Here is a 25,724-nt window from a genome sequence, read left to right as displayed (position 1 = left end):
GGCCACTCCCCCGCCGAGCTGTCCCTGCCCCGTCCCTGCCCCGCAGCTAAGAATCGGTTAGTGGGTTAGGTTTCCAGATGCGGTGGCTCTGGGTCCTCCCAGGATCGGGCTCCCCTCAGCTCCCCTCCCACCCCTCACTCCTGTCCCTCAGCTCCTGGCCTCCAGCCCCGAACTCCTCCCACTCCACCTCCACACGGCCCTCCTCAGGCCCTCACAACCCCTAGCTCCTCTGCACCACCTCCTACCACCTCCTGGCTCCCTCCTCCTCTGCCCACTGCCCCCCAACCCCCCCCCCCAACACACACACACACAGTGGTGGCCCCGAGTGCCTGGGAGTGAGCCCGGCTCAGCCCACTGGCCGAGGGCAGGTGGCCAGGGGCAGATTGTCACCACACCAGCCCCAGGGCCACCCCGGCTGTCTGACCGAATGCATCCCGCAGCAAAGGTGGAACCAGCAGAAGGTGTGAGCTAGGAAGACAGAGTCCTTGGAGAGGATTCAAAGGCTCCAGAATCTAAGGCGGCCCAACTAGGACAAACTTCGGGGGGGGGGGGCGGGGGGAGCTGAGCCTACAGGCCCCTGACCTCTGCGGCTGCCCCTCGGCCCAGGGCACAGGCTGAGGAGGCTGGGAGTGGGGGAGAGGGGGACAGATGGCAGTGCTCCAGCCTGGTCAGAGCCAGCCCCTCCCCACAAAAAGGCAGGCTGTGGGCCCGAGGGAGCCCAGCCACAGGGTGGGGGAGCCATCTCCCTGGACAGAAAGCAGCAGAGGAGGGAGGGAGGAGGGAGGGAGGGAGGGAGGGAGGGAGGGAGGGAGGGAGAGAGGGAGGGAGGGAGGGAGAGAGGGAGGGAAGGAGGGAGAGAGAGAGGGAGGAAGGAGGAGGGAGGAGAGAGGGAGGAAGGAGGGAGAGAGGGAGGGTCGGGCTGCAGGGCCCGAGCTGGTGGCCTCTGGGGCGGAGGGAGGAGGCAGGCTGGGGCCACCTCTCCCTGCTCCCCGGGCTGACGGAGGGCGGCCCCCGAGGGGGTTTTGAGGGTGCAGTGAGGGGATCGGGGAGAGGAAGCCAGCAAGAGCAGACACAGGGGCTGTGATGGCTGTGACGGCCTCAGGGACCCCCTCAGAACAAACCCCACCCCCTGCGGCCGCCCCACCTGCTCCCCGCCCATGGCGCTGTCATTTGTGGAGGTAGGCGTCCAGCCACAGGTCCCCAGACTTCTTCAGGGACCTGGGGAGAAAGGGGGGCAGTCAGGGGCCAGGAGACAGGCAGGCGGAGGGAGAGGGGAGAGGACGGGGAGCCCCGGGAGAGGACGGGAATCCTGGGAGGGAACGGGGAATCCTGGGGGAGGACGGGGAGCCCTGGGGGAGGAAGGGGAGCCCTGGGGGAGGATGGGGAGCCCTGGGGGAGGGGACGGGGAGCCCTGGGGGAGGATGGGGAGCCCTGGGGGAGGATGGGGAGCCCTGGGGGAGGACGGGGAGCCCTGGGGGAGGAAGGGGAGCCCTGGGGGAGGAAGGGGAGCCCTGGGGGAGGATGGGGAGCCCTGGGGGAGGGGACGGGGAGCCCTGGGGGAGGATGGGGATCCCTGGGGGAGGGGACGGGGAGCCCTGGGGGAGGAAGGGGAGACCTGGGGGAGGATGGGGAGCCCTGGGGGAGGATGGGAGCCTCGGGGGAGGATGGGGAGCCCCAGAAGCGGACAGAGTCTCCTGGGAAAGGATGGAGAGCCCTCGGGGAGGATGGAGCAGCCTCGCTGGGGAGCAGGTGCTTCCTCTCTGCTCTCAGCCAGGGGTGCAGTGCAGGGCACCCGGGGCCCCGAGGAAGACAAAGGGAAGGCCCCGCCAGCCGCTGGGCCCCCTCCTGTGTGGGTGCACAGTCCCTCCCCACCCCCCTGGGGTCCTCCCCGGTCCCCTCACCAGACGATGTCCTGCAGGGCCCTCAGCAGCGGCTTCTCCTGGTACTGGATGCCGTGCTTGGCGCACAGGGACCGCACCAGCGGCGCCACCTTGTGGAAGTTGTGCCGCGGCATGGTGGGGAAGAGGCTGGGGGAGGGGAGGGGGGAGGCTGCAGGCCCAGGAGGCCCGTCTGCAGCTCTCCCCGTGTGCCCTCCCTGGCAGCTGGCATGTGGAGGGGCTGTTTGTGGACGGCTGTGTTTGGGACTGGGGGCGGGGCGTGGATGTGATGCTGGGGACGGGACACCGTGCTTTTCTAAAAGCCGGGGCGGCTCCGTGGTGAGCACTGACCTATGAACCAGGGGTCACGGTTCCCTTCCCAGTCAGGGCACCTGCCCGGGGTGGGCTCCGTCCCCAGTAAGGGGCGTGCGGGAGGCAGCCGGTCAATGTTTCTTCCTCATCTGGATGTCTCTCTCTCTCCTTCCCTTCCTCTCTGAAATCAATAAAAACCTATTTTTAAAAAATTGAAATCTATAAAAATTCATTTTAAAAGTAAAAGAATAAAAAGGAAACGAGAGAACTGGAAAGGTGAGAGGAAGAGGAGGTGGCGGAGACGGGGATGAGGGCAGCAGGGATGGGGTCTGGGGGGAAGCCCGGTGGCATCTGTTCTGGGGAAGCTGGGCCTCAGTTTCCCTGTCAGTGAAGGGGGACAGATGCCCCGCCCGCCCGAGAGGCGCACGGAGCAGGAGGCGCAGGCGGAAGCTGTGACTGCGACGCTCCAGCCACACGGGCGGCCGCCCCATGACAGGGGGGCACAGGGCGCCCCTCCCGGCCTCAGGGGCTGGCGGGGGAACACGCTCGAGGGCTGGGAGGTGGGGCATCTCCCCAAGTGGAGGAGAGAGGGAGCCCCCAAACACTGCCCTCTACCCTCTCACTGCATGTCCCCCCGTCCCCCCGTGTCCCCCCGCCGCACTCACTGGTGCTCGATCTGGAAGTTGAGGTGCCCGCTGAACCAGTCGTTGAAGAAGGACTGCTCCACGTTGCAGGTGGCCGCCAGCTGGGGGCGGGGCAGGAGGGAGGGGCGGCCAGGGGTGAGGATCCAGCGGCCTCGTCTCTGTCCCACAAGGCCCAGCCTCGCCCAGGTCCCAGGCCGCGCCCCTCCGTGTCATACTGATCGGCCGAGCCCTCACCCCGCCAGTCCCCGCCGGCCCCTCCCAAGGGCCCGCCACCTCTCCCACGCCACCCCGGCCCAGCAGCGAGGGACAGTCAGACCCGGAGCGGGCACGGCTCTGGGTCCGAGGGGCAGCCCCTGCCGGGGGCGAAGGGCCTGTGACCCACCTGGCTGCTTAACCAGTCCCGGTACGGCTCCCGGTCAATCTCCATGACGATGTGGTTCATCTGTGTGACCCACACGAACCAGTGGCTCTCCAGGAACCTGGGGGGCGAGGGGAGGGTCGCTCAGCCTGGAGCCTGCCTGCTCTCCCCGCCCCAGGGGCCCGGGCGGGCACGGGGGTAAGGACGCGAGGCCCAGGGTCCCTCTCGTCACCGGCGCGGCCCAGGGAGGGAGGGCACCTGATGAAGTTGAGGAAGAGGATGGTGCCCAGGACGCCGTAGAAGGGGATGTAGGTGAGGAAGAAGCGGGCGTAGTAGCTGAAGGCCCAGGCCAGGTCCTGCGAGAGAAGCGCGATGAGACGCGGGGCCCTGCCTCTGGCACCGCGTTCCCACCTGGCGTGCACCCCGCTGCCGCCGGCACTGCAGCCCCACCCCTCCTCCTCCAGGAGCGCAACCCACCGCCCGCACCGCGGCCCCACCCGGCCCCACCCGGTGTGCACCCCTCCTCCTCCGGGCGCGCACCCCACCGCCAGCACCGCGGCCCCACCGGCGTGCACCCCTCCTCCGGGCGCGCACCCCACCGCCGGCACCGCGGCCCCACCCCTCCTCCTCCTCCGGGCGCGCACCCCGCCGCCGGCACCGCGGCCCCACCCCTCCTCCTCCTCCGGGCGCGCACCCCGCCGCCCGCACCGCGGCCCCACCCCTCCTCCTCCTCCGGGCGCGCACCCCGCCGCCCGCACCGCGGCCCCACCGGGCGTGCACTCCGCTGCCGGCAGAGTCGTCCGGGGAGCGCCCAAGGGCAGCTCGGCTCGGGGGCAGCAGGCAAGGCCGCCTCCTGTCCAGGAGGGAGCTGCACGCTCGCTCTCAGGGACAGAAACGGGAATGGGGACCGGGGACGAGTGAGGGGCCCCACAGGGCGGGGCCAGAGGCCAGCAGCCCTCCCGTGGGCCGGGGAGTCTGACGGTGCACCCCCATCGGCAGGCTACGAACAGCCCGGGTCCTGTCTGGACTCATGAGCACCAGGGACCCCCTCCCCCACGCTCACCCAGCACAGAGGGGGTGTGGGAAGGGCGGGAGGCGGGGGAAGAGGGGAGAGGGCACAGAGGACAGAGTCACACCCACCCCGCCTCGCAGGCGCGCGCTCGGCCTCCCGTGCGTCCACAGCGGAGCCTCGCGGGTGGCACAGGGTCCCTCCTAACCAAGCACCCCGTCTCTGCCTGCCCCCCCCCCCGCCCCGGGGAGCCCAGCTCCTCAGCCGCCTCAGGGCCTCTGAGGACTGTGTCCTCTCCAGGAATGTGGGTGCGGAGCCGGGTCCCCCATCTCTCTCCTCCCCGGAGGAGCCAGCTCCAGCTTCCTGAGGCCGTGGGCGCTCCCTCAGCTGTGTCCCCCCTCCCGCCTGCAGGACGGGGAGGACCTCCCCGGGGCTCCTCAGGGCGTGGAGCTGCACCTGAGCTCAGCCCGCCCCGTGGCCGCCCAGAGGTCTCCCTCCCGCACACCCGGTCACACCGCACGCTCAGAGCCACCGCGCCTCGCTCCCTGCCGGCCCACGGGCCAGGTCCAGCCTCCCGGGAGGACCCACCAGCCCTTCCCACACCTGGCCCGACCCTGCCTGGCCCGCAGCCCGGCCGCTGGCCCCCGTGCGCCTGCCAGGACGGGCCGTGTCCAGGCCGCGTCCACCGGCGGCGGCTGCTCCCCTATCTGCTCAGCAGCTCGCCCTGCAAGGCAGCTGTCCGCTCACTCCACAGCCTCCGGCCAGTGCCCTCTCCAAGTCAGAGGCTCAGTGGGCTGCCGGGGGCAAAGGTCATTCGGAGCCCGGGCCTCCAAGGACAGGCTCAGAGAGGAACCTTGAACACCCCATGGGAGGGGCTGGTGGTCCCGGGGGATCGAGACCCGGGTCCCGGGGCTTCCCTGGCGCTTAGAAGCCTCATCAGGAGGGGGCCTGAGCGTGGGCCCCGAGAGCCTCAGGCACCGAGTCTGGGAGCAGTAGGAGGCCCAGCCCTCTGGCCCGGCTGCACCCCATTTCCCGCTGCACCCCATTTCCCGGCAGAGCGAGGGCAGGCCCTGCAAAGGCGCGGGCCGATCGGGTTCCCGGCCCTGAGCCCGCTCAGGTGCACCGTCGGATCAGCTTTCCGGCCGCCCCTATCTAGTTGCTTTGTTCCTTAGGGAACAACCAGCTAAAAGGTGAAGTATTCCCAGCACCTGCACGAAGCAGGTTAAAACACCCGGCAGCACGGCCGGCCCACGCCACGGCTCACGTTGCTCTCGGCACACGGCCACGGGCCCGGGAGCCGGGGGCAGACCGAGGTCACGGAGCTCAGACCGGGGTCAAGTTCCCATCACTTCACGGTCCGGAAATTCCATCCCTCAGCCCCTCCCTTCCAGCCTCCTGGCGAACGGGGTTAAACGACACAACGTAGGTGCCAGGGCCAGACTACGGCGGCCGCCCTGACGAAACGCTCGCTTCGGGGATGGGGACCGAATGGGACGGGGACCGGATGGGACGGGGACGGGCTGTGGTGCGGAGCGGGGAGGGGAGCGGGGCAGGTCCCGCCAGCTCAGGCCTGGCTGACGCGTGCAGAGTCCCGCCGCCTCCCCAGCCACCACCCGTCTCCGGAGTCCAGCCCGTCCAGTCGGCTCTCTTAGGAGAACCGACAGCCACGGGCAGGCCAGTGCGGCTCAATGGTTGGACCCAGAGGTCACGGTTCAACTCCCGGTCAAGGGTACGGGCCCGGGCTGCAGGCTCGATCCCCGGTAGGGGGCGTGCAGGAGGCAGCAGACCCATGATTCTCTCTCACCACTGAGGTTTCTCTCACTCCCTCTCCCTTCCTCTATGACAACAATAAAAATATATCACACAAAAACCCAAAACACAGGAATCAACAGTCGCGGGCCGACCCATCCTTTCCCCGAGGACGCAGGAGGAAGTGCTCGGCGGCCATCGAATGCGATAGGGACACAGGCCCTGCTGCTTCCGAGGCTGGTGGCGGGCGTGGGGGGCCCTGGACGTGGCGTTGGGAGGCCTGGGTTCTGGAGCCCCCCACCCCGTGGTGTCACTGCAGGGAAGTCCCAAACTCTCAGCCTCACCCTCTTCATTCATGAAGCCGAGTTAGGAGACCAGCGGCACCGGCACCAATGACCCCGGAGAGAGGGCCCTGTCCCTGTCCCGACCCACTGGACCCCGCTGTGCCCAGGCTGCCCGCTCCGTCCGGGTCAGGCCGCCGTGGGCACAGTGCCCTCTCAGGTCCACACAGAGCCAGGCTGGTGAGAGGCCCGGTGCCCACGGGAGGTGCCCTTCTGAGGGGCACTGGGCACAGATGCAGACCACGCACAGGGCAGGCGAAGTGAGGAGGCGCGTGGAGAAGGGGCCCGCCCAGCCCCTTCCTCGCCGCCTCAGGGCCGCCCCGGCCACAGCCCCGGCGTGGACCACGGTTCTGCTGCTGACGGACCTGCCACGCAGCCCGTGACGCTTTCACACGCAGCCCGTGACGCTTTCACACGCAGCCCGTGACGCTTTCACACGCAGCCCGGCTCCCCGCACGCTGGCGCCTCTGCGAGAGCCAGCGCCCGCCCTGCCTGGCCGGCGTGTGACCCGCCTGGGCCTCAGGGACACACACACGAGGACACGGGAGGCCCCGCTGGCGCAGAGCCCGGGTGGCAGGCCGCCTGCGGTCGGGCTTCCTTGCTTTCCGGAACTTTCTGAGGGCTCCCGGGGCTCCCCCGTGCAGGGCCTGCTGGCAGCCCAGAGCCGGTCCTGTCCCGAGGAGTAAGGCAGCGCCCGAGGGGAAACACCTGGCCCCACAGAGGCAGGAGGGCACGGCAGGCCCCACCACCACCCAGACCCCCTCCGCGCCCCGGCCCACAACGTCCTGCGACTCACCACCCAGTCTTTGCGGACGATCATGGTCATGATGATCTGGTACTGGAAGTACATGGGGATGAGCAGCGGCGGCCCGACTGCGGGGGAGAGGCGCAGAGGTGCTCAGAGCGTCGTCTGTCCTGTCCCCGTCCCATCCGGTCCCCGTCCCATTCGGTCCCCATCCCGTCCTGTCCCCATCCCATTCGGTCCCCATCCCATTCGGTCCCCATCCCGTCCTGTCCCTGTCCCATCCGGTCCCCGTCCCATCCGGTCCCCGTCCCGTCCTGTCCCCGTCCCATTCGGTCCCCATCCCATCCTGTCCCCGTCCCATTCGGTCCCCGTCCCATCCGGTCCCCATCTCGTCCTGTCCCTGTCCCATCCGGTCCCCATCCCATTCGGTCCCCATCCCGTCCTGTCCCCGTCCCATCCGGTCCCCATCCCGTCCTGTCCCTGTCCCATCCGGTCCCCATCCCGTCCTGTCCCTGTCCCATCCGGTCCCCATCCCGTCCTGTCCCTGTCCCATCCGGTCCCCATCCCGTCCTGTCCCCGTCCCATCCGGTCCCCATCCCGTCCTGTTCCCGTCCCATCCGGTCCCCATCCCGTCCTGTCCCCGTCCCATTCGGTCCCCATCCCGTCCTGTCCCCGTCCCATTCGGTCCCCGTCCCGTCCTGTCCCCGTCCCATTCGGTCCCCATCCCATTCGGTCCCCATCCCGTTCTGTCCCCGTCCCATTCGGTCCCCATCCTGTTCTGTCCCCGTCCCGTTCTGTCCTGTCCCGTCCCCATCCTGGCTGGAAGAGCAGGAGGGACTGCGGCCAGCACACAGGCTGCAGCTCACGCTGAGACGGCCGGGAGCAGACAACACCTCCACACCCGACCCGGGATCAGGAGCCAGGCCCCTGCTGGCCTTGGGCCCGTCTGTCTGAGGGCCCAGGAGGGCCCTGCAGGGGAGGCTGCTGTGGGCTCTTTCCTAACAGGGTCAGTGTCACTTCCCGAGTCTGCAAAGGATGTCGGTGGGAGAACAGCGTGGGGGGTGAGGGGGGAGGCTGCGGCGCCCGCACTCACTCAGGAAGAAGTACTCGTGCTGGTGGTTGTAGGGCAGGTATTTCAGCTTCTTCTTGCCATACTGAGGAGAGAGGCAGAGGAGAGACCGTGAGTGCCGGCACCTGCACCCTGGGCCCTGCCTCCCTGCCCTTCCCCACCCGCTCTGCAGCCACCACTGTCCCTCCGGCTCAGGGCCTCTGTCCCTCGCCTGCCAATCTGCCCCTCCGGCTGCCGGGCTGACCCCAGGCTGACCGGCCAGCACGCCCTCAGCCGGCTCAGTGCTTCCCCTGCGCTCAGCTCCCGCTCCTGTTCCATGCCAGCCCGGGAGCCAGGAGCCAGGAACCGGCCCTTCCGAAGCCAAGGCTCAGGGTCAGGCCTCTGCCCACGGCCACAGCGGGTGGGCCAAGGGGATCTGCACTGACAGCGCTCAGGAGCTGTTGCTGGTGAATGCGCACCCCGACAGCGCACACAGGCCCAGCCCCAGAGGGAGTCCCGGCCTCCACCCCCGCTGGGCGTGAGGATGCTGCCGGGCCTCCTGGGAGCTGCCCGAGGCCAGTGAGCAGCTGGGTCTGTGGGGGAGCCGGGCCAGGGCGAGACCGTGCCGGGTCACTCAGCCCCAGCCCCATTTGGTATCCATATCACCGGTGGTTAAAGAACAAACCAATTGCCCAAACCAGTTTGGCTCAATGGATAGAGCGTCGGCTTGGGGACTGAAAGGTCCCAGGTTCGATTCCAGGTCAAAGGCATGTACCTTGGTTGCGGGCACATCCCCAGTAGGGGGTGTGCAAGAGGCAGCTGATCGATGTTTCTCACTCATCGATGTTTCTCTCTCTCTCTCCCTTCCTCTCTGAAGTCAATAAAAATATATTAAAAAAAGTAGAAGCCAATGATCCCTGGTCAGTGTGGCTCAGTTGGTTGAGGGTTGTCCCAGGCTCCACAGGGTTGCTAATTCAGCCCTAGGCAGTTTGGCTCTGTGGGTAGAGTGGCCTGTGGACCAGCGGGTCCCAGGTTTGATTCTGGTCAAGGGCATGTACCTTGGTTGCAGGCTCCTCCCCGGCCCCGGCCCTGATTGGGGTCGTGCAGGAGGCAACCAGTTGATGTGTTTCTCTCACATCGATGTCTCTCTCTGTCTCTCCCTCTCTCTTCCACGATCCCTAAAAATCAACGAGAAAATATCCTCAGGTGAGGATTTAAAAAAATAAATAAAAAAATCACTGGTTCAATTCCCCGTCAGGACACAGGCCTGGCTGCAGGCTGGACCCCTGGGAGGGGTGGTGCAGGAGGCAGCCCATCGATGTCTCGCTCTCTCGCCCATGCGCCAGGTGCTGGCGCCGGGACACTGCTCCTGGCAGCCCTCCCTGGGCCCGAGGGCCAGAGCCGCCTCTGCAATGCATCCATTCCCACTCCTTCGGGGAATCAGAGCCGGGGAGGAGGCGCCGGGTGCTGTCCAGGCTAATGCCCCTGGTTCCCGGGTGAGGACAGAGGACAGTGATTCTCAAAACCACAGGAGTCTGTGGGCTCCTGCTCGGAGGGCCCCGACGGGAACTGAGCCCGGCTGTCCCAGGCCCCGCCTCCCGGCGCCAGGGCCGTGTCCCAGCACCCGGGGTGCGTCCACCCTCGGCTCCGTGCGGCCTCCTGGGCTCCCGCAGGCCCCCTCACGCCCAGAGGCGTGTCCCTTTGCTCCAAGACTGTCATTACGGCCAGGGCTGAGGCTGGCCTTGCAGGGGCCCAGCCAGGGAGCTCTCAGAGGTGGGTGGAGGGGCCTGCACTTGGGGGAGAAGGGAACCCCGAGTGGCCCTTCAAGGAAGGGGAAAATGCAGCTGCCCAGGGGCCTGGGAGGCATCGGACCCACAGAACAGGCTCAGTCCCCAGCGGGGGGCGTGCAGGAGGCAGCTGATCAGGGATTCTCTCATCGTCATCGATCTCTCTCTCTCCCCCCCACCTCCCTTCCTCTCTGAAATCAATAAAAATACATTACACACACACACACACACACACACACACACACACACACACACGCTGGGGTGATCCAGCAAACACATTTCCCTTAATGTCCACTAGGTGGTGGCCGCGGGCAAGGCGCCAGGGGACCCAGAGCCCGGGTGTAGAGCAGACGCATGGGTTTGGTTGGTGGCTTTTCCTAGCTGTGACCTGGAGCGTGTTACTCTATCTCAGCCTTCGTTGTTCCATCTGTAAAATGACTCCAGACTCAGGGTTCAGCAAGGATGAAGTGATGACCTTCATGCCTCGCTCAGCTCAGGGCTGGGCTCTGGACTTGCTTGGTGGGCGCGCCACCCTCCCCACTGGGCCCCCCCAGCCCTCTCCTCCCGGACAGCCTCACCCCACAGGGAGAGGGCTTGGGGCAGTGTGGCCGTCGGAGGGGAGACACGGGGGACTGAGGGTGCTTTCACCCAGGGAGGTATGGGTGGCCCCCGTGTCCAGGAAGGACGTGGTGGCACACAGGGCTCTCTCCCGCGCATTCCCAGGCGTTGGCTGACTGGGACGCGGGCCAGGGCACGGGGAGGGGGGCACTGCCGGCGGGTGGCCTGGCTTCCCGGAGTTGGAGTTCCGCCGCCCTTTGCCCGCCACGGGCCCTCCCGCTCTCCGCGGACCACGAGGCCAGGCTTGGATGCCAGGGGCGCGGACCGGGGACTTCCAGCGTTGGAACAGAATGTCTGAGGAGGACAAGGCCCTCCTTGTCTGCCCCAGAGTGGGGGAGGGGAGCGGTCGCAAAGTCCAGCACCCGCCTCTGGGAACCTGCGGACTCCCACACAGAGAAGGAGCAACAACCTCTCCCCCCGCCCCCCACGGGCATGCACAGAGCAGCAAGACCCCAAAACCCAGCTCCGGCCTGCAGGAGGCCCGGTCACTCCCAGGGAGGCCTGGCCGCACAGGGGCTGCCTGGCCCAGGAAGCAGGGGTCAGTGGGGGGCGGGAGCGCCCAGGCAGGTGGAGGAGGATCTGAGCACGTGGCCCAGAACGAGGATGAGCAGCGTCAGGCTGCCCTGAGATCGTGCTGCTTCACTCTGTTCCGGACGCTCAGGAGCTCAAAAACCGACGCAAACACAGAAAGGACGGGGCTGTGTTTTCACTATTTTCTTTCTTTAAAAATGAAAATAAATGTTTTTATTGATCTCAGAAAGGAAGGGAGATGGAGATAGAAACATCAATGATGAGGGAGGATCATGGATCGGCTGCCTCCTGCACGCCCCCCACTGGGGATCAAGCCTGCAACCTGGGCATGTCCCCTTGACTGGAATCGAACCTGGGACCCTTCAGTCTGTAGGCTGACGCTCTATCCACTGAGAAAACCAGCAAGGGCTAAAAGTACAGATTCTGCCCTAACCGGTTTGGCTCAGTGGATACGGCTTTGGCCTGCGGACTCAAGGGTCCCGGGTTTGATTCCGGTCAAGGGCATGTACCTTGGTTGCAACCACATATGCAACAGGGGCTGTGCAGGAGGTAGCTGATCGATGTTTCTAACTCTCTCTCCCTCTCCCTTCCTCTTGGTAAAAAAAATCAATAAAATATATTAAAAAATAAGTAAAGTACAGATTCTTCCTAGAAGAGGGAAGGCGGCCCACTCCAGTGAGTTACTGGGTGCCCAGTCACCCAGAGGGGCCCGAGGGAGATCAGCCAGGCCCAGCCGGGCGCCGGGGCCCCCGTGATGCAGGGACGGGCCGAGCAGGACGCCCACTGCGGGAGCTGGGGAAAGGTGTGAAGGCAGGCCATCAACTCAGTCCAATACAGTGGGCAAAAGCGAAGCGTCCAGAAGCGAAGCTACAGCCCCTGGAAGCAGTTTGTCTGAAGAGCAGTGTATGCATCAAAGGAATGAAAGGACAGGGGGTGGGGGGTGGAGGATGGGGGATGGGGGACGACTTGCTACATAAACCAAGAAAGTTCCCGGAAGTCATAAAGACCAGAGGCAGGAAGGCACCCGCAGCTGGTTTACGGCGGAGATAAGGGCGGCCGGGGAGGGGTGGGCCTGGCACAGGACAGCCTATCAGGCCCGGAGTCCTGTCCAGCACAGCTCAGCCAGGAACCCAGACACAGCCGCCCTGCCCCCACAGTGAGAGGATAGCACGGAGCACGTGGCTGCTCAAATGCGCCCGGCACCTGGGTCCCAGACCCCAAACCTCCCCCGCCCTGCCCCCAGCGCCCTGCAGAGGTGTCTGCAAGGTCTCCCGCCAGCACTGCCGGGCACAGGGGTCTCCCTGCAGGCCCAGCGCTCAGGTCCAACAGGCGGCCCTCAGCAAGGGCGGCCCCTGCCCGCTGGCCCGGAGGCCCAGGCACCAGGCTGCGATCTAACCCTCCTCAGCCAGCGGGCGCTCCTGGAAGAAACGCCGGAGCGAGGACTTTGGCCCAGGGACCCCCCCCTCGAAGCACCGGGTTTGGGCTCATTTCCTCCAGTGACCAGGCCCCAGACCCCTCCCGGTGGCAGTGAGGATGCCCGCCGCGGGGCACAGCACGGAGGTCCAGGCCCTGCTGCGGAGGCCCACCGCCCCGGACCTCGCGGAGCCCCTGCTCGCGCCCGTCCCCGGAGTGCCCGGCTGCCCCAGAGCAGCAAGGATGGCCGTCTTGTTTGCCGTCAGCAGTGGGCTCCCCACGTCAAAGTGGGTGTCCAGTTCCTTTCTGGGGGGAAACGGAACCATCACACAGGCCGTCACAGAGGGGTTTTCTTAAAAAATGCATTAAAGGAGCACGTTGCTTAAATAAATTGGGGGTTTGCTAAAAGGAAATTATAACAGTGGGAAAAATCACAGAAGAGGGACGGAGCAGAGCCCGGGACAGCTCCCGGCAGGGCCGCTGGGCTGGGACTCCCGGAGGCCGGCTGGGCGAGGCGGGAGCTGCAGACAGAGCCTCTGGCTCGGTGTTTGCCTCTGAAAAGACGTCGTGCGCACTCACAGAGGACATACAAGCAGGCATGTTCGCTCACACACAGAACATACAAGCAGGTGTGCTCGCTCACAGAGGATATACAAGCAGGCGTGTTAACTCACACACAGAGGACATACAAGCAGGCGTGCTCGCTCATACACAGAACATACAAGCAGGCGTGCTCGCTCAGAGGACAGACAAACAGGCGTGCACTCACACACAGAGGACATACAAGCAGGCGTGCTCGCTCATACACAGAGGATATACAAGCAGGCGTGTTAACTCACACACAGAGGACATACAAGCAGGCGTGCTCGCTCATACACAGAACATACAAGCAGGCGTGCTCGCTCAGAGGACAAACAGGCATGCACTCACACACAGAGGACATACAAGCAGGCGTGCTCGCTCATACACAGAGGACATACAAGCAGGCGTGCTCGCTCAGAGGACAGACAAGCAGGCGTGCACTCACACACAGAGGACATACAAGCAGGCGTGCACACTCACACACAGAGGACATACAGCATGCAGTCACGAGCCACCAAGACGCATGGCGTTTGGGGAAGGGGCGGTGGAGACAATAGGAGATGCAAACTACACTGATCTTCAAATGAGGCCGTGAGGCAGGGCGGACGGAAAGGGCGAGCTGTCAGGTCTGGGCTTCTACTCCACTTCCCGTGTGGCCCTGAACCGCCCCTCCCTCGGGGGGGCGCAGGTGGACGGCCCCGCCCAGGCCCTCCAGCCTCCAGGCCTGGGACTCCACCCAGCTTTCCTGGAGCAGCCCCGGACCGAGCTCCAGCCCTGGATGTGTCTTCCTGCCCCCTGTTCACATGCCCCATCCACATGGTGCCTCCACACAATCTCTCTCTCTCTCTCTCTCTCTCTCTCTCTCTCTCTCTCTCGCGCGCGCGCGCGCGCGCGCGCACATACACACACACACACACACACACACTGCCTCTGGCTCCTCCCCCACCCCGTCCGCACCGCCGCCCGTTCACCAGCACCCTCCCTCCCCACGGCCGCCTCCTACCTCCACGGGCTGCCGCTCGCCCAGCACGAACACGTGCAGCATGTTCACGTCCGGGTCCTTGTGGAAGATGTTGGGCTTGGCGTGGTGCTGGAAGTGGCGATGGTTCCACCAGTTGGCGGAGGCACCCTGCGGGGGAGGCGGGGTGAGGGGTGGTCTGCTGAGGGGCTAGTGATAGGCGGGTGAGTAAAATGTGGCTGATTGTACACAGAATGCGCTCGGCCAGGCTTTCAAGGAACGAGTGACATGGAAACGTGTCATGCCAGTCCCACAGGACCACACGGGTGACCCCATGTCTACGAAAATAGAGACAGGAAGAGTGGCTGCCCAGGGCTGCCACGGGACGAGAGATGGGAGGTGCTGGCTCGGAGGCAGGGGTTTCTTTTGGGGGGATGAAGAGCCTCCAGGATTGGCTGTGATTATGGTTAAGTCAACGGCTCGTACACTTATATTTACATGTATTTTAATTGATCTCAGAAAGGGAGAGGGAGGGAGAGAGAGAAACATCAACGATGAGAGAGAATCATGGGTCGGCTGCCTCCTGCACGCCCTGGGGATGGAGCCCTCAACCTGGGCATATGCACTGACCAGAAATCGAACCCTGACCTTCTGGTTCAGAGGTTGATGCTCAACCACCGAGACGCACGCCTGGGCCCTTGGCTTGTACATTTTAAATGGCGAACGGGACTGTAGGTGAACTGTATCACCAGGAAGCATTTTAAACAAACAAGGGCCGAAGCAGTGGGATACGCTATGCCTGCGGGAGGTGGCCCGGGCCCAGGTGCTGCAGGGTGGACTGGCTCACACTAACACACACAGGCAGGAGCTCCCGGCTCTAATGCTTAAGCGTCCAGCAGATGAGAAGCATCCCACACACACTTCCTTCCCGGCCACGGACGCGTCTCCCCGCTCAAGCCCCTGACTCACTCCCGAGGGCGGCCCCGTGACGCACAGGCTGAGCTGTCACGTCAGACTCAGGGTGAGCTCAGTGCCCAGCACAGCATGGACCCAGGGTCCAGCCACCTGCAAAGGCCTGGTGCTACAACACACGTGTCGCCAGGGAGAGGCTGTGGACTCCGTGGGTGGGACCAGCCAGGACCAGTGGGCTGGGCGGGACCTCAGGCTGCTACACGAAGGCACCTCAGAGCCCCCAGATCCGAGCAGAGTCAGCGAGTGAGCGCTCAGAGCAGCGGTTCCCAACCTTCCTAACGCCGAGGCCCTTTAACACAGCTCCTCATGGTGTGGTGATCCCCAACCATAACGTTATTTTCGTTGCTTCTTCCTAACTGTGATTTTGCTACTGCTACGAATCATAATGTAAATATGTGTTTTCCGAAGGTCTTAGGTGATCCTGCTAGCGGTTCTCAGCCTGTGGGCTGCTGTAGAGCCTGAGACCATTGGAAAACACAGATATTGTATGGCTGGGGGCCACCACAACACGAGGGACTGTGTTAAAGGGTCGCTGCATTCGGAAGGTTGAGAACCGCTGGCTCCGAGGACACATTCGTCTTTCCAGACAAAAGGAACCAAATTCTTAGTGAGAACGAAAAGGAGAACCTCTGGGGCAGCAAAGGAGTGGCAGGATCCGAAGGTCTTGTTCCACCCGACGCCCGTGCGTCCGGGACGGCCAGTCTCCCCCCCGGTGCCCAGTCACAGCCCCAGTGCCCGGGGACAGCCTGTGCCGCCGCGGGCCGGGCGGCCAGCTCCAGGACCTCTGGCGACTTCCCGGCTGGGCACCCGGGCGAGCTGCACGGCCACGCCACGGCCACGGGCAGGACCTGGCTTCCTCCACCTGCGAGCGGGCCGCCTCCCGCCACCCAGGATCCCATCTCCTGAGACAGGCTCCGTGGAGGCCGCCCGCCCCGGCCTCGTCTTCCCCACCCAGGGGACCCCCAGGCAAGGGGCAGCAGCAGCTCCCTCCGGCCCAGCTGAGCGCCTGGGGGCCGCATGGTGGGGACTGCGTGGTCGGCGTGAAACGCTGCTTTCCACGCCAGGGGGGCTTATGCACCAAAAAGCACGAAACCAAACAGAGCGCCCTCCTGTGCACACCTCCCCTCGCCCCGGAACCCTGGGAAACCACCTTCTCAGGCGGCTGCGGGTTCAGGGCCAGGCGATTCCATGGCCCTTCACCCCAGCCAGACCCGGGCCTGAGCCCGGGGCCGCCGCGTGTGGGTCACAGCGGGAAGACTGAGCCCCGACACAGGGCTCTTCCCAGGGCAGGGTGCGGGGTGGGGGGGTGGAGGGTGGGGGTTCAGAGTGGGGAGCGTGCGGGGGCTGGGGAGGGTGTGGGGTGGGGAGGGCTCATGGGTGGGGAGGTGGGAGTCTTCAGGACACAGCCTTTCCTAAGGAGCAGCTGGCGGGGAGGTGGTGTGTCAGGGAGAGAGCTGGCAGGGACGTATTTCTGAAGCCACGGAGATAAGCTATCAAATCAGCACAGGCCCTGGCACCTCCCGCTGGGGTTTCACACACACGGGCCGCTGCTGGCCGGCTGGTCTGGGGGGGCCCTGAGCCGCCCGGTCTGGGGGGCCCTGAGCCGCCCGGTCTGGGGGGGGCCCTGAGCCGCCCGGTCGGGGGGGGCCCTGAGCTGCCCGGTCTGGGGGGGCCCTGAGCCGCCCGGTCGGGGGGGGCCCTGAGCCGCCCGGTCTGGGGGGGGCCCTGAGCCGCCCGGTCTGGGGGGGGCCCTGAGCCGCCCGGTCTGGGGGGGGCCCTGAGCCGCCCGGTCTGGGGGGGGCCCTGAGCTGCCCGGTCTGGGGGGCCCTGAGCCGCCCGGTCTGGGGGGTCCTGCGTGACGCCCGTGCCTGCAGACCCCAGACCCCCTTCCCGACCCCAAGCGCAGTGAGATGCCTCAAAACCCAGGACTCCTTCTAACAAAAGGTCTAAAAGGCGGTAAATGACCCGAAGGCGCCGCAGGGAGGGGAGGACATATTTCACAAAAGAAGAAGACAAGAAGAACGAGGAAGAGGAAGAAGGAAGAACTCCACGTGGTAAACGGCTCACATAGTTCCGAGGCAGGCGGCTCAGCGGCTCAGATAAGGAGCCGTCCAGCCGCTGAGTCACAGAGCAAGAGGTGAGGGTCAGTGTTCTGAAGCAGCGGGGCTGGTGGCTCTAGGAAGATAGGGAGCCGGGCTGGGTGGGTGGCGGAGCGGGGAGCGGGGAGCCTCACAGCTGGACTCAGAGCGGCTGCTCCCCCACTGCGCACAGTGGGGCTGCACCGGGCCACGGCCTTACCTTCAAGTGGCCGATGATGAACTTGTGGACGATGTGGTTCCACATGGACTTCTTGTAGACGGACAGGTGGCCGTAGTCGTGCTGCAGCCAGCCGGCCTGGGCCTGCGGGGAGAGGCACAGGTGCTGTCCCAGCGGGCGTGCGGGCGGTGCAGGTGCGGGCTCCCGGGCTGGGGCCGGGCCTGCAGCGCGGCCGGGGCGGGGTCCCGCTCACCTGCGAGGTAGCCAGCACAAAGGCGGTGATGACGGTGGGGATCCAGCCGTTGCCGAAGTAGAAGACGGTGAACCAGGCGAGGCTCTCCATGGCAATGATGTGGGCCAGCAGCAGGAGGAAGAAGAGGTGGTTGCTCTTGAACAGGTTCATGTCCTCGGCCGCCTTCCTCAGCGCCCGGAAGTCCTCGGTGATCTGGGACTGCGGAGCGAGGGCACGGACCGATCAGCACTCCCGCCGGCATTGCCACACCCTCGCCCTGTGCCTGCCCGGCCACCGCCTGCCAGGGGGCTGTGCGTTCATCCCCAGCCGGTCAAAGGCAGAGGGGCGTCACTCCACAGCCTGCCCCATGCACACCCCGCTCAGCGCAGCATGCACCATGGACAGAAGGCAGAGGCAGAGGCAGAGCAGACACGTTGGTGGATGAATGGCTGAATGAGCAGAGCCCATCTGTCCAACAGAATGATCTTTTTTTTAAAAAAAATGTGTATTTTATTTATTTTTTTAGAGAGGAAGGAAAAGGGAGAGAGATAGAAACATCAACGATGAAAGAGAATCATTGATTGGCTGCCTCCTGCAACCCCCTATTGGGGAATCAGGCACACAACCCAGGCATGTGTTTGATTCCTTGGCCGGAATCAAACCTGGGACCCTTCAGTCCGCAGGCCGACACTCTATCCACTGAGCCAGACCAGCTCCGGCCAACAGAATGTCCTTTCGCCTTAAAAAGAAGGCCCAGCGGGGGGCTCAGTGGTGGAGCGCTGACCTGTGAACCAGGAGGTCACCGTTCAATTCCTGTCAGGGCATGTGCATGCCCAGGGAGGGCCTGCAGGAGGCAGCCAATCGATGGTCCTCTCTCATCATTGGCGTTCCTCTCTCTCCCTCTTCCTTCCTGTCTGAAATCAGTAAAAATCTTTTTTTTAAAGGAAGGAATCTTCACACGTAAGACGCTGGGCTCAGTGCCATCAAGCCCGTCACAAACAGACAGGCCCCCGGTGGGCTCCGCTCCCTGAGGTGCCAGCCGGAAGGGAGAGCAGTGCCGACCACGCTGGGGGGCGGGAGGGGGCGGTGCTGGGTGAACACAGTCCAGTGGGCTCCGAACCCCTGGCCTACGCCCCGGGAATGGCGACACGGGCATGCCATCCTCTGTCCCCGCCCCCACAAGCTTGCAGCCTCTGCTCCCGGACACTGCGCCCTGGTCCTGGGCACCCTGCTGGGCCTTGAGGTGGAGGTGGGGAGACACATGACCAAGTCCCTGCCCCCCAGGGCTGAGCAGGGAGGCAGGAGACGACGGTGGGGCGAGGGGTGATGGAGGCAGGGCCCGGATGGCTCCGAGGAAGTGCGGGCATCGCTGGGAGGCAGGGCAGGAGGGGAGGCGGGACCGCAGGTGCAGAGCCACCCACAGGACTCGCCCAGGGTCCTGGGACAGGCGGGCGGGCGGGGGGGGGGGCCGCAGATCTGGGCGCCTGCGAGGTTAAGGAAAACTCGGAAGAGTATCCTTGGAGACTACTTACACAGTGCGGAAGGGGGAAGGGCAGGGGCTAGGGAAGCAGGTCAGGAAGGGGCCTGTGGGACTGCCGGGCGGGAGCCAGCTCAGCTGGGGAGGAGCCTCGAGGAGAGGAGGGGCAGATGTGGAGGTCAGTGGGCGGAGGGGCTGACCAGGAGGACACACGGACAGGAGGGGACCACCCTCTGCCCAGCCTGGGCCCCCTGCCCGGAGGTAGAGGCTGGGAATGAATTCCTCCCCACATGGGGGGCAGCCAGGCCGGCAGCCAGGCTGGGCGAGGAGGGGCCGAGTCCTCCATGGCCCCAGGGCTGGGCGGTGGCGCCCCCTGAGTGACACAAGGCTTCCCTGCCCCACACCAGCACCCGCCACCTGGGGTGGGGTCCTCGCCCCCCCAAACCCCCTCCTCCCGCGGTCAGTCGGACTCACGCTCTTGCCGCGGTCCTGGCTGGGCTCCTCGGGCGCCAGCTCGCCGACCAGCAGGGGCTTCATGAACTTGCGCACGAAGCTGAGGTCTGGGTGGAAGGCGCGGAAGGCATCCTGGGGAGCAGCGGGGGAGCGGTGAGCGGGGACCCCAACCTCAGCCTGCGCCCCTACTGGGGAGGGCAGGGCTCACCAGCAAACCTGTGTGCCTCCCACGAACCAGCCCCAAATGCTCCCTCAGGCCCCATGCAGGGCCCATCCCTCAGTGCCGGGCTCCCACCCGGGTGCCACCTGGGCCTCTGCCTTGGCGGGGGTCCGCTGAGCTCGCCAAGGATGCCCCCCTGGGCAGGGCCCCCCGCGGACAGGCAGGGAGCAGTCCCCAGGCTGGGCAGGGCCAGGCAAGGACGTGGCCTCGGGCTCCTCTGCACGGGGCCATCGGTGAGACGGGGACCACACAGCGAGAAAAGGCGCCGGCAGACGATGGGGAACCAGAAACCAACGCAGGCTCGGTCCGAGCGCGGCCGCCCAGAGCTCCCTCCCCGTTCGAAGCAGCAGCGCGTGCCCGTGAGAAGGGTGTTACGGACGCGGAGGCTTTAGGGCGAGCGTTACTGCCATCACGCCCCGTACTCCTCTCCCACTGCTATGGAGCTTTTACTACTAAGAAGAGCTTATGCATTCTAGTGTTCCTTCCCCGTAGAAGGTAGTAACGTGCACAATTTTGGCAAATTTAGTGACTGAGCTTCGACCACGGAACCAGGAGGTCGTGGCCCAGGGCACAGCCCCGGGGTTGCAGGCTCGATCCCCAGTGCGGAGCGTGCAGGAGGCAGTTGATCCATGATTCACTGATGTTTCTCTCCTTCTCCCTTCCTCCCCGACATCAATTGACGTTTCTCTCCCTCCCTCTCCCTTCCTCTCTGACATCAATAGAAATACATTTTTTAAGAAACCAGCCAAAACCGGTGTGGCTCAGTGGACAGAGCGTCGGCCTGTGGACTATAAGGTCCCGGGTTCGATTCTGGTCAAGGGCAGGTACCTTGGTTGTGGCCACATCCCCTGTAGGGGGTGTGCAAGAGGCAGCTGATCGATGCTTCTCTCTCATCGATGTTTCTAACTCTCTATCCCTCTCTCTTCCTCTCTGTAAAAAATCAATAAAATATATTAAAAGAAGAAGAAGAAAAGAAAAGAAACCACAGGCTCTGTTCTGAGAGGCTCCCCGACCTCCCACAGGGCTCGGTCCCGAGGCCGGAAGCGCGTTCACTGCGCCGATCCCACGGGTCGGAGCTCAGCCCAGCCTGCCCTCCACGTGCTCAGAACACACAGGAGCCCACCGGTGGGCAAAACCACCACCGCCACCACCACGCCTGTTGACAATAAAGGGCCCAGTACCTCATGCAACTTCCGCAATCACCTTGGCAGCATCGGGAAGGAAGAAGCCGGTCAAACATGGTACGGCGGGGCCCTCTGCGCTCACTTCTTACCACCTCCCGCCAGGATACAGCGGCCAGGAGGGCCACGCCTGCCTCCTGCGCGGCTGCAGCCCCGGGCCTCCCACAGAGCCTCACAGGAGGCTCACCCAGGACCCCACATTGTGCTCCCCGGCTCCCCGCGCCCCGCAGACTCCCCACTCTGCAATCGTGCTGACTCCCGCGGGTGCTCCCAGAACGCTGCCCTCCCTTCCTCACGGCGTCTGTGGAGCCACCGACCTTTCCGCAACTCTGGGACAGGCCATTCCAGAGATTAGGATTAGGAGAGCCGGGAGACACGGGGCCCACCCCGGCCCCCTCCGCGGGGCCTAGAGGTCTCCCGGACTGAGGAAGGGCCTCTCTGTGCCTCCCCTCGAAGCGTCGCCCGTGGGGGGCAAGACAGGGACAAGCGAAGTGGGTTTGGGAACAAGAAGGGGAGAGAAGCCACAGATCTCCCAGGGAGAGCCGGGCCCAGGGGGAGCAGGGCAGCGACAGGCTGACGGGGCAGCACCCCCTTCTCCCCCCGCAAGGAGGGCATGTTGGGGGTCAGGAGGTCAGGCTGCAGGAGGCCAGACCCAGAGCACCGACTCCCAAATGGAAGACGGGTGTCACACGTCCAGCCGGCGGCTTCTGCTTCTGTCATGGCCGCCATGCTGTCTCCGCTGTGCCCCCGCCCCCTTTGCAGAGCACGCTGGTCTGTAACCAGCTCCGCACACAGGGCACCGAGCCGGCACGGGGAGCGTGGGACTCAGTGCGGGAGGAGCCAGCTCCTGGCAGACAGCGCTGGGCAGCGGCCCTGGGACACGTGGTGAGGGGGAAGCCGAGGGGGGACCCGGGGTTCCCAGCTGGAGGCAGGGAGGCTGACAACCTTCCCAAGCAGAGATGTGCAGGCAGGGCATGTCCCCTCCGAGGCGAGGAGCAGCAGAGGCTGGGGGCAGTGCTGTGCCCCAAGAGCTCGTGGCTGCAGTCCCCATCCAGCAGCCTGGGCTGACGGGACCTAAGAGACCGGAACGCTGGGCTGGGCCAGGGGTCACCCCTCTTCCCTTTCTCCCCCCGCCCCCCCCCCCCCCGACCTAGCTGTGTGAGCCGAGCTGCCCTCCAGGCAGCCCGGAGAACTTCTATTTTGGTAAGTGTGTCTCCTCCAGTAAAAGTGGGGACACCTGTGTACCCCTTCTTCACACCCCTCCTCCCTGTGTGCCGGGAACACGGGAAGTCAGATCCCTCACACCCGCAGGGCAGTCAGAAGTCTGAGCAGTGACCTCACAGGTCACAGAGCGGAGGGCGGTGTCCGCCTCGGAATGCCCACCGAGCTGTCCTCTCCTGGTGTCCCGCCCCGGGGCAAGGAGGGGCGGGCGCCCACTTTCCATCCGCGGCCCTTTCGGGACAGGACAGGTGGGAGCAGGTTGGAGTCCGGACCCCTTTCTCCCTCTCCGGGCTCTCAGAGGGGGCAGGGGTGGAGGCGGGGGAGGAAGCTGGGACGAGAGGCAGGAATATCCCCAGTCCAGGCCCCACTGGGAGGAAGGAGGGAAAGTGGATTCCTCCCTTAGTCAGCCTTTGCCCGGGCCCAGCTCTGAGCCTCGGAGACAGAGTGGATGTGTGACAAACTGTAGCTGGAGATTAACAGTCCCCCGTGGAGCCCAAACCGGTTTGGCTCAGTTGATAGCGCATCGGCCTGCGGACCGAAAGGTCTTGGGTTTGATTCCATCCAGTCCAAGGGCATGCACCTTGGTTTCGGGCACATCCCTGGTAGGGGGCATGCAGGAGGCAGCTGGTTGATGTTTTCTCCCATCAATACTTCTAGCTCTCTATCCCTCTCCGCAGAAGTGGGACTACGCCATGCGTCGACCTGTAAACCAAAAGGCCATATAGTTCGAAGTTGGATTCCCAGTCAGGGCACAGGCCGGGGTTGTGGGCTCCATCCCCAGTGTGGGGTGTGCAGAAGGCAGCAAGCAGATCCATGATTCTCTCTCATCATTGGTGTTTCTCTCCCCCTCTCTCCCTCTCCCTTCCTTTCTGAAATCAAATATATAGATTTTCGAAGAGCAGAGAGTGCCAGAGGACCAGAGCAAGAGAGCCGAGGTGAAATAGGGAGGGGAGGGGAGGGAGAACTCAGTGATGGCAGGTCCCAGGGGGCCGGGGCACCAAACCCAAAACCTGGGCGTACTGGGAGGACACTCCACCCAACTGAGCGAGCCGGCAGAGTCCCAGCCCGGGGCTGGGGCACGTTTTTAAGTCAGAGGTGTGTCCAGGGCTGATCCCCAGCCCCGGGGGAAGGCGGTAGGCAGGAATGAGGTGTGTCCAGGGCGTCCTAAGGCCGCAGGGGGCCCAGCGGGCCTCGGCCCGGCCCTCCTCTGGGTCACCTTTCTGGGAAAGAGGTGCTGGGTCCTGAGGTCCCTTCGGACGCAGGGAAACGCCCCCACTGAGAACCTGGGTATCCCCAGAGGTTCCCGTGGCCTCCAGCCTCCTGAGGACCCGAGTCCCACTGGCCTCCTCACAGAGCACCAAGAGCTCCAGGAGTGCGGCCTCTGCTGCCTGGTTCCTCCCCAAACCCCCATGGCCCCTAACACTGCGCTCCCCAAACCCGGTCAGTCCGTGCCCCTGGCGGCAAAGCACCTGCTCAACAGCCCGAAAACAAAACCCTCGGATTCCGAGTCCCCCTCCCAAACTCCCCATACTCCCCGTGTTGGGGGCGGGGGAGAATGAATGACTTTCTGGGCGGTCACTTCACATTATCCAACTGTCCCCCCAGCTCGTCCATTTCACGTTTCTCGCCTGCGAGTCCGATCGCAGACGAAGGGCGCTCCTGGGGGAGGGCTCTGCCAGCGGAGAGCGCGGGGCACCCCGGTGGCTGGACTCAGCGGGCCGTTGAGTTGAACGCCCCCGAGTAACCCCGAGGCCGAGGACCTGTTGCCAAGCCCGCCCGGAGCGGCTGCATGCCCGGGCTCCTGGCCTCTCCACCCGGCTCTGCACCCCCCTATCCCCCTCCTTCTCCCCAAGCCCCCCGAGAAGGGGGTCCGGGGGGAGAGGGGGTCCCCGGAGGCTGAGCGTGGGCACGGGGCTCCGAGGTCTCCGGCGGCCCTGGCGGCCGCTCCGCCCGGCCGGATCTGGTCCCCCCTGGCCGGCCGGAGAGTGAGGCCGGCCCGGGCCCGCCACCTGGCTCCTCCCGGCGTTCCGCGGCGCCGGGCGGCCATCTTCCACGCCGGGGGGCGCCAGAGCTCCGGGGCCGAGCGCCCTCTTCGGGGCGCCCCGGGGCCGTGAGCCCGGCGGGAGGAGCGGCCGCGTGGGCGCCGCGCGCCGGGAGCCTCCTCCTGCGCGGTCCTCCCGCCCCGGCACCCCCAATCCGGCCCCAATCCGGCCCCCCGCAGGGGCCCTCTGCCCCCGGGACAGCGCCCGGGGCAGGAGGAGAGCCGCAGACACTTTCTCCCCCGCTCCCCGGGCGCCCCGACTCCGCGCCCAACTCCAGCAGCAGCGCCGGCTGGCCCCCGGGAGCACGGCTCCCGCCTCCCCCGCCGCCGGGCCGGGCGGAGGGCGGCCTTACCGTGGCGTCCTCGCCCGCGTAGTGCCGGAGGACGCGGTGGCCGCCCGGGTGCCGGCGGGACCACCGGGTGACGTCGTAGACCCGGCGGTCGATGACGAGCCACTGGTCGGAGCGCAGGTTGTGCTGCTGGATCTCCTCCCAGCGGAAGGTGGGCAGCGGCGCCTCGCGCTCGGGGGCCCCGTCGCCCTGGTTGCCCCCCTTCCCCATGCCGCCCGCGGACCCCAGCACCCCGCGCCCCGCGGCCTCCCGGCGCCCGCTGCCCGAGAGTGCGGCCCGGCCCGCCACGCCTCCGGCTTTTGTCTTCTCCTCCCCCTCCTCCCCCTCCTCCTCCTCCTCCCCCCGCGCCCCTCCTCCCACTTCCTCGACGCGGCTGGGAGCGCGCAGCCCAAGGTCCCTCGGAACCGCCCGGCTCCCCGGGGCCCCCGCCCGCAGCCGGCGCCCGCCTTTCGCCGCTCGTGGAAACTCCCTCCGGGCGCTCAGGGCCCCGCCGCCGCCCCCGCCCGCCCCCGGGGTCCCCCCCGCCCCGGGCCCCGCATCCTCCCGCCGCGGTTTCCACGGCGATCAGCAGAGCGCCTGCACCAATCGGCGCGCGCCGCCCCGCCTGCCATTGGCCCGGGAGGATCTTTCGAAGCCGGCGGCTGAGCGGCGGTCCGGCTCCCCCGCCCGCCCGCCCGCTGGCCGCCCCGCGGCGGGCGGGCTACGTGTGCCCCCCCCCCCCCCCCCCGCCCTCGCCGGCGCCGGCGGAGCTGCCGGAGGGGCGGGCGGAGCTGCCGGAGGGGCGGGCGGGCGGGCGGGTGCGAGGCCGGGCTGGGGGGCGGGGAGGGGCGCGCTCACTCGGCCGGTGCTCGCTGGGTTCGCACCTGATGGGGCACAAAGACGGCTCAGCCCGGGCGGGGCGGGGCGGGGCGGGGCGGGGCGGGCGGGGGGGCGCCCGGGCTGGTGGCGCGGAGCTAGGGGACCCCCCTCCCCGCGCCTCCCCGCAGCCTCCCCCCCCCCCCCCCGCAAGGGCTCTTGCAGGACCCTGAACCCGGTCACCCGCGGTCCGGGCCGGGCCGTAGGCAGGGACGGGGCACCGCCGCTCATTCTCCCGGTGCCGAGGCCACGGGGCAGCAGGACGGGCCGTGAGCAGGACAGGGCCCTTGCTCTGGGCTCTGGAAGCCACAGCCTCGCTGGGAGACGGACGCGTTAGGGGACTCCCTGGGTAGGGCTGGGCCCGGCGCTGGGAGATAAAGCTGGGGGCGCTGAAGGGGGAGCGCCAGGCCCCCCTTAGCGCGGTGCCCCCAGGAAAGGAGCCCTGGGCGCAGAAGGCTGGCTGAGGACGAGCGGGCAGTCGGGGTGAACGGAGG

At 66.2% G+C, this 25,724-nt stretch overlaps 1 protein-coding gene across 1 annotated transcript; it reads right to left on the bottom strand.

Annotated features, from left to right (window-relative positions):
• Window positions 1-886: 886 nt before the first annotated feature.
• On the bottom strand, window positions 887-24,649 carry FADS2 (fatty acid desaturase 2). The gene is made up of 13 exons (XM_045574071.1): window positions 24,379-24,649; window positions 19,384-19,494; window positions 17,454-17,651; window positions 17,243-17,344; window positions 14,018-14,143; window positions 8,129-8,189; window positions 7,087-7,163; window positions 3,450-3,547; window positions 3,216-3,312; window positions 2,855-2,934; window positions 1,902-2,027; window positions 1,145-1,218; window positions 887-1,109 (listed from the first exon to the last, which is right to left on the bottom strand). The coding sequence occupies exons 1-12, from the start codon at window positions 24,583-24,585 to the stop codon at window positions 1,167-1,169; spliced, it is 1,335 nt and encodes a 444-aa protein (XP_045430027.1). The 5' UTR covers window positions 24,586-24,649; the 3' UTR covers window positions 887-1,109; window positions 1,145-1,166.
• Window positions 24,650-25,724: the final 1,075 nt, after the last annotated feature.

This window comes from Pipistrellus kuhlii, unplaced genomic scaffold (genome assembly GCF_014108245.1).
Source record: "Pipistrellus kuhlii isolate mPipKuh1 unplaced genomic scaffold, mPipKuh1.p scaffold_m20_p_59, whole genome shotgun sequence".
NCBI classification, from domain to species: Eukaryota; Metazoa; Chordata; class Mammalia; order Chiroptera; family Vespertilionidae; genus Pipistrellus; species Pipistrellus kuhlii.
The sequence above is the reverse complement of the archived record's forward strand: the minus strand, read 5'-3'. Positions and strand labels throughout refer to the sequence as shown.

Coding starts and splice junctions, on each gene's coding strand:
- FADS2 (XM_045574071.1), bottom strand. CDS start 24,585: ATGGGGAAGGGGGGCAACCAGGGCGACGGGGCCCCCGAGCGCGAGGCG. Junction 17,652..19,383: donor GCCAGGACCGCGGCAAGAGC/GTGAGTCCGACT, acceptor CTCGCTCCGCAG/TCCCAGATCACCGAGGACTT. Junction 3,313..3,449: donor CTCTTCCTCAACTTCATCAG/GTGCCCTCCCTC, acceptor CTCGCCCCCCAG/GTTCCTGGAGAGCCACTGGT.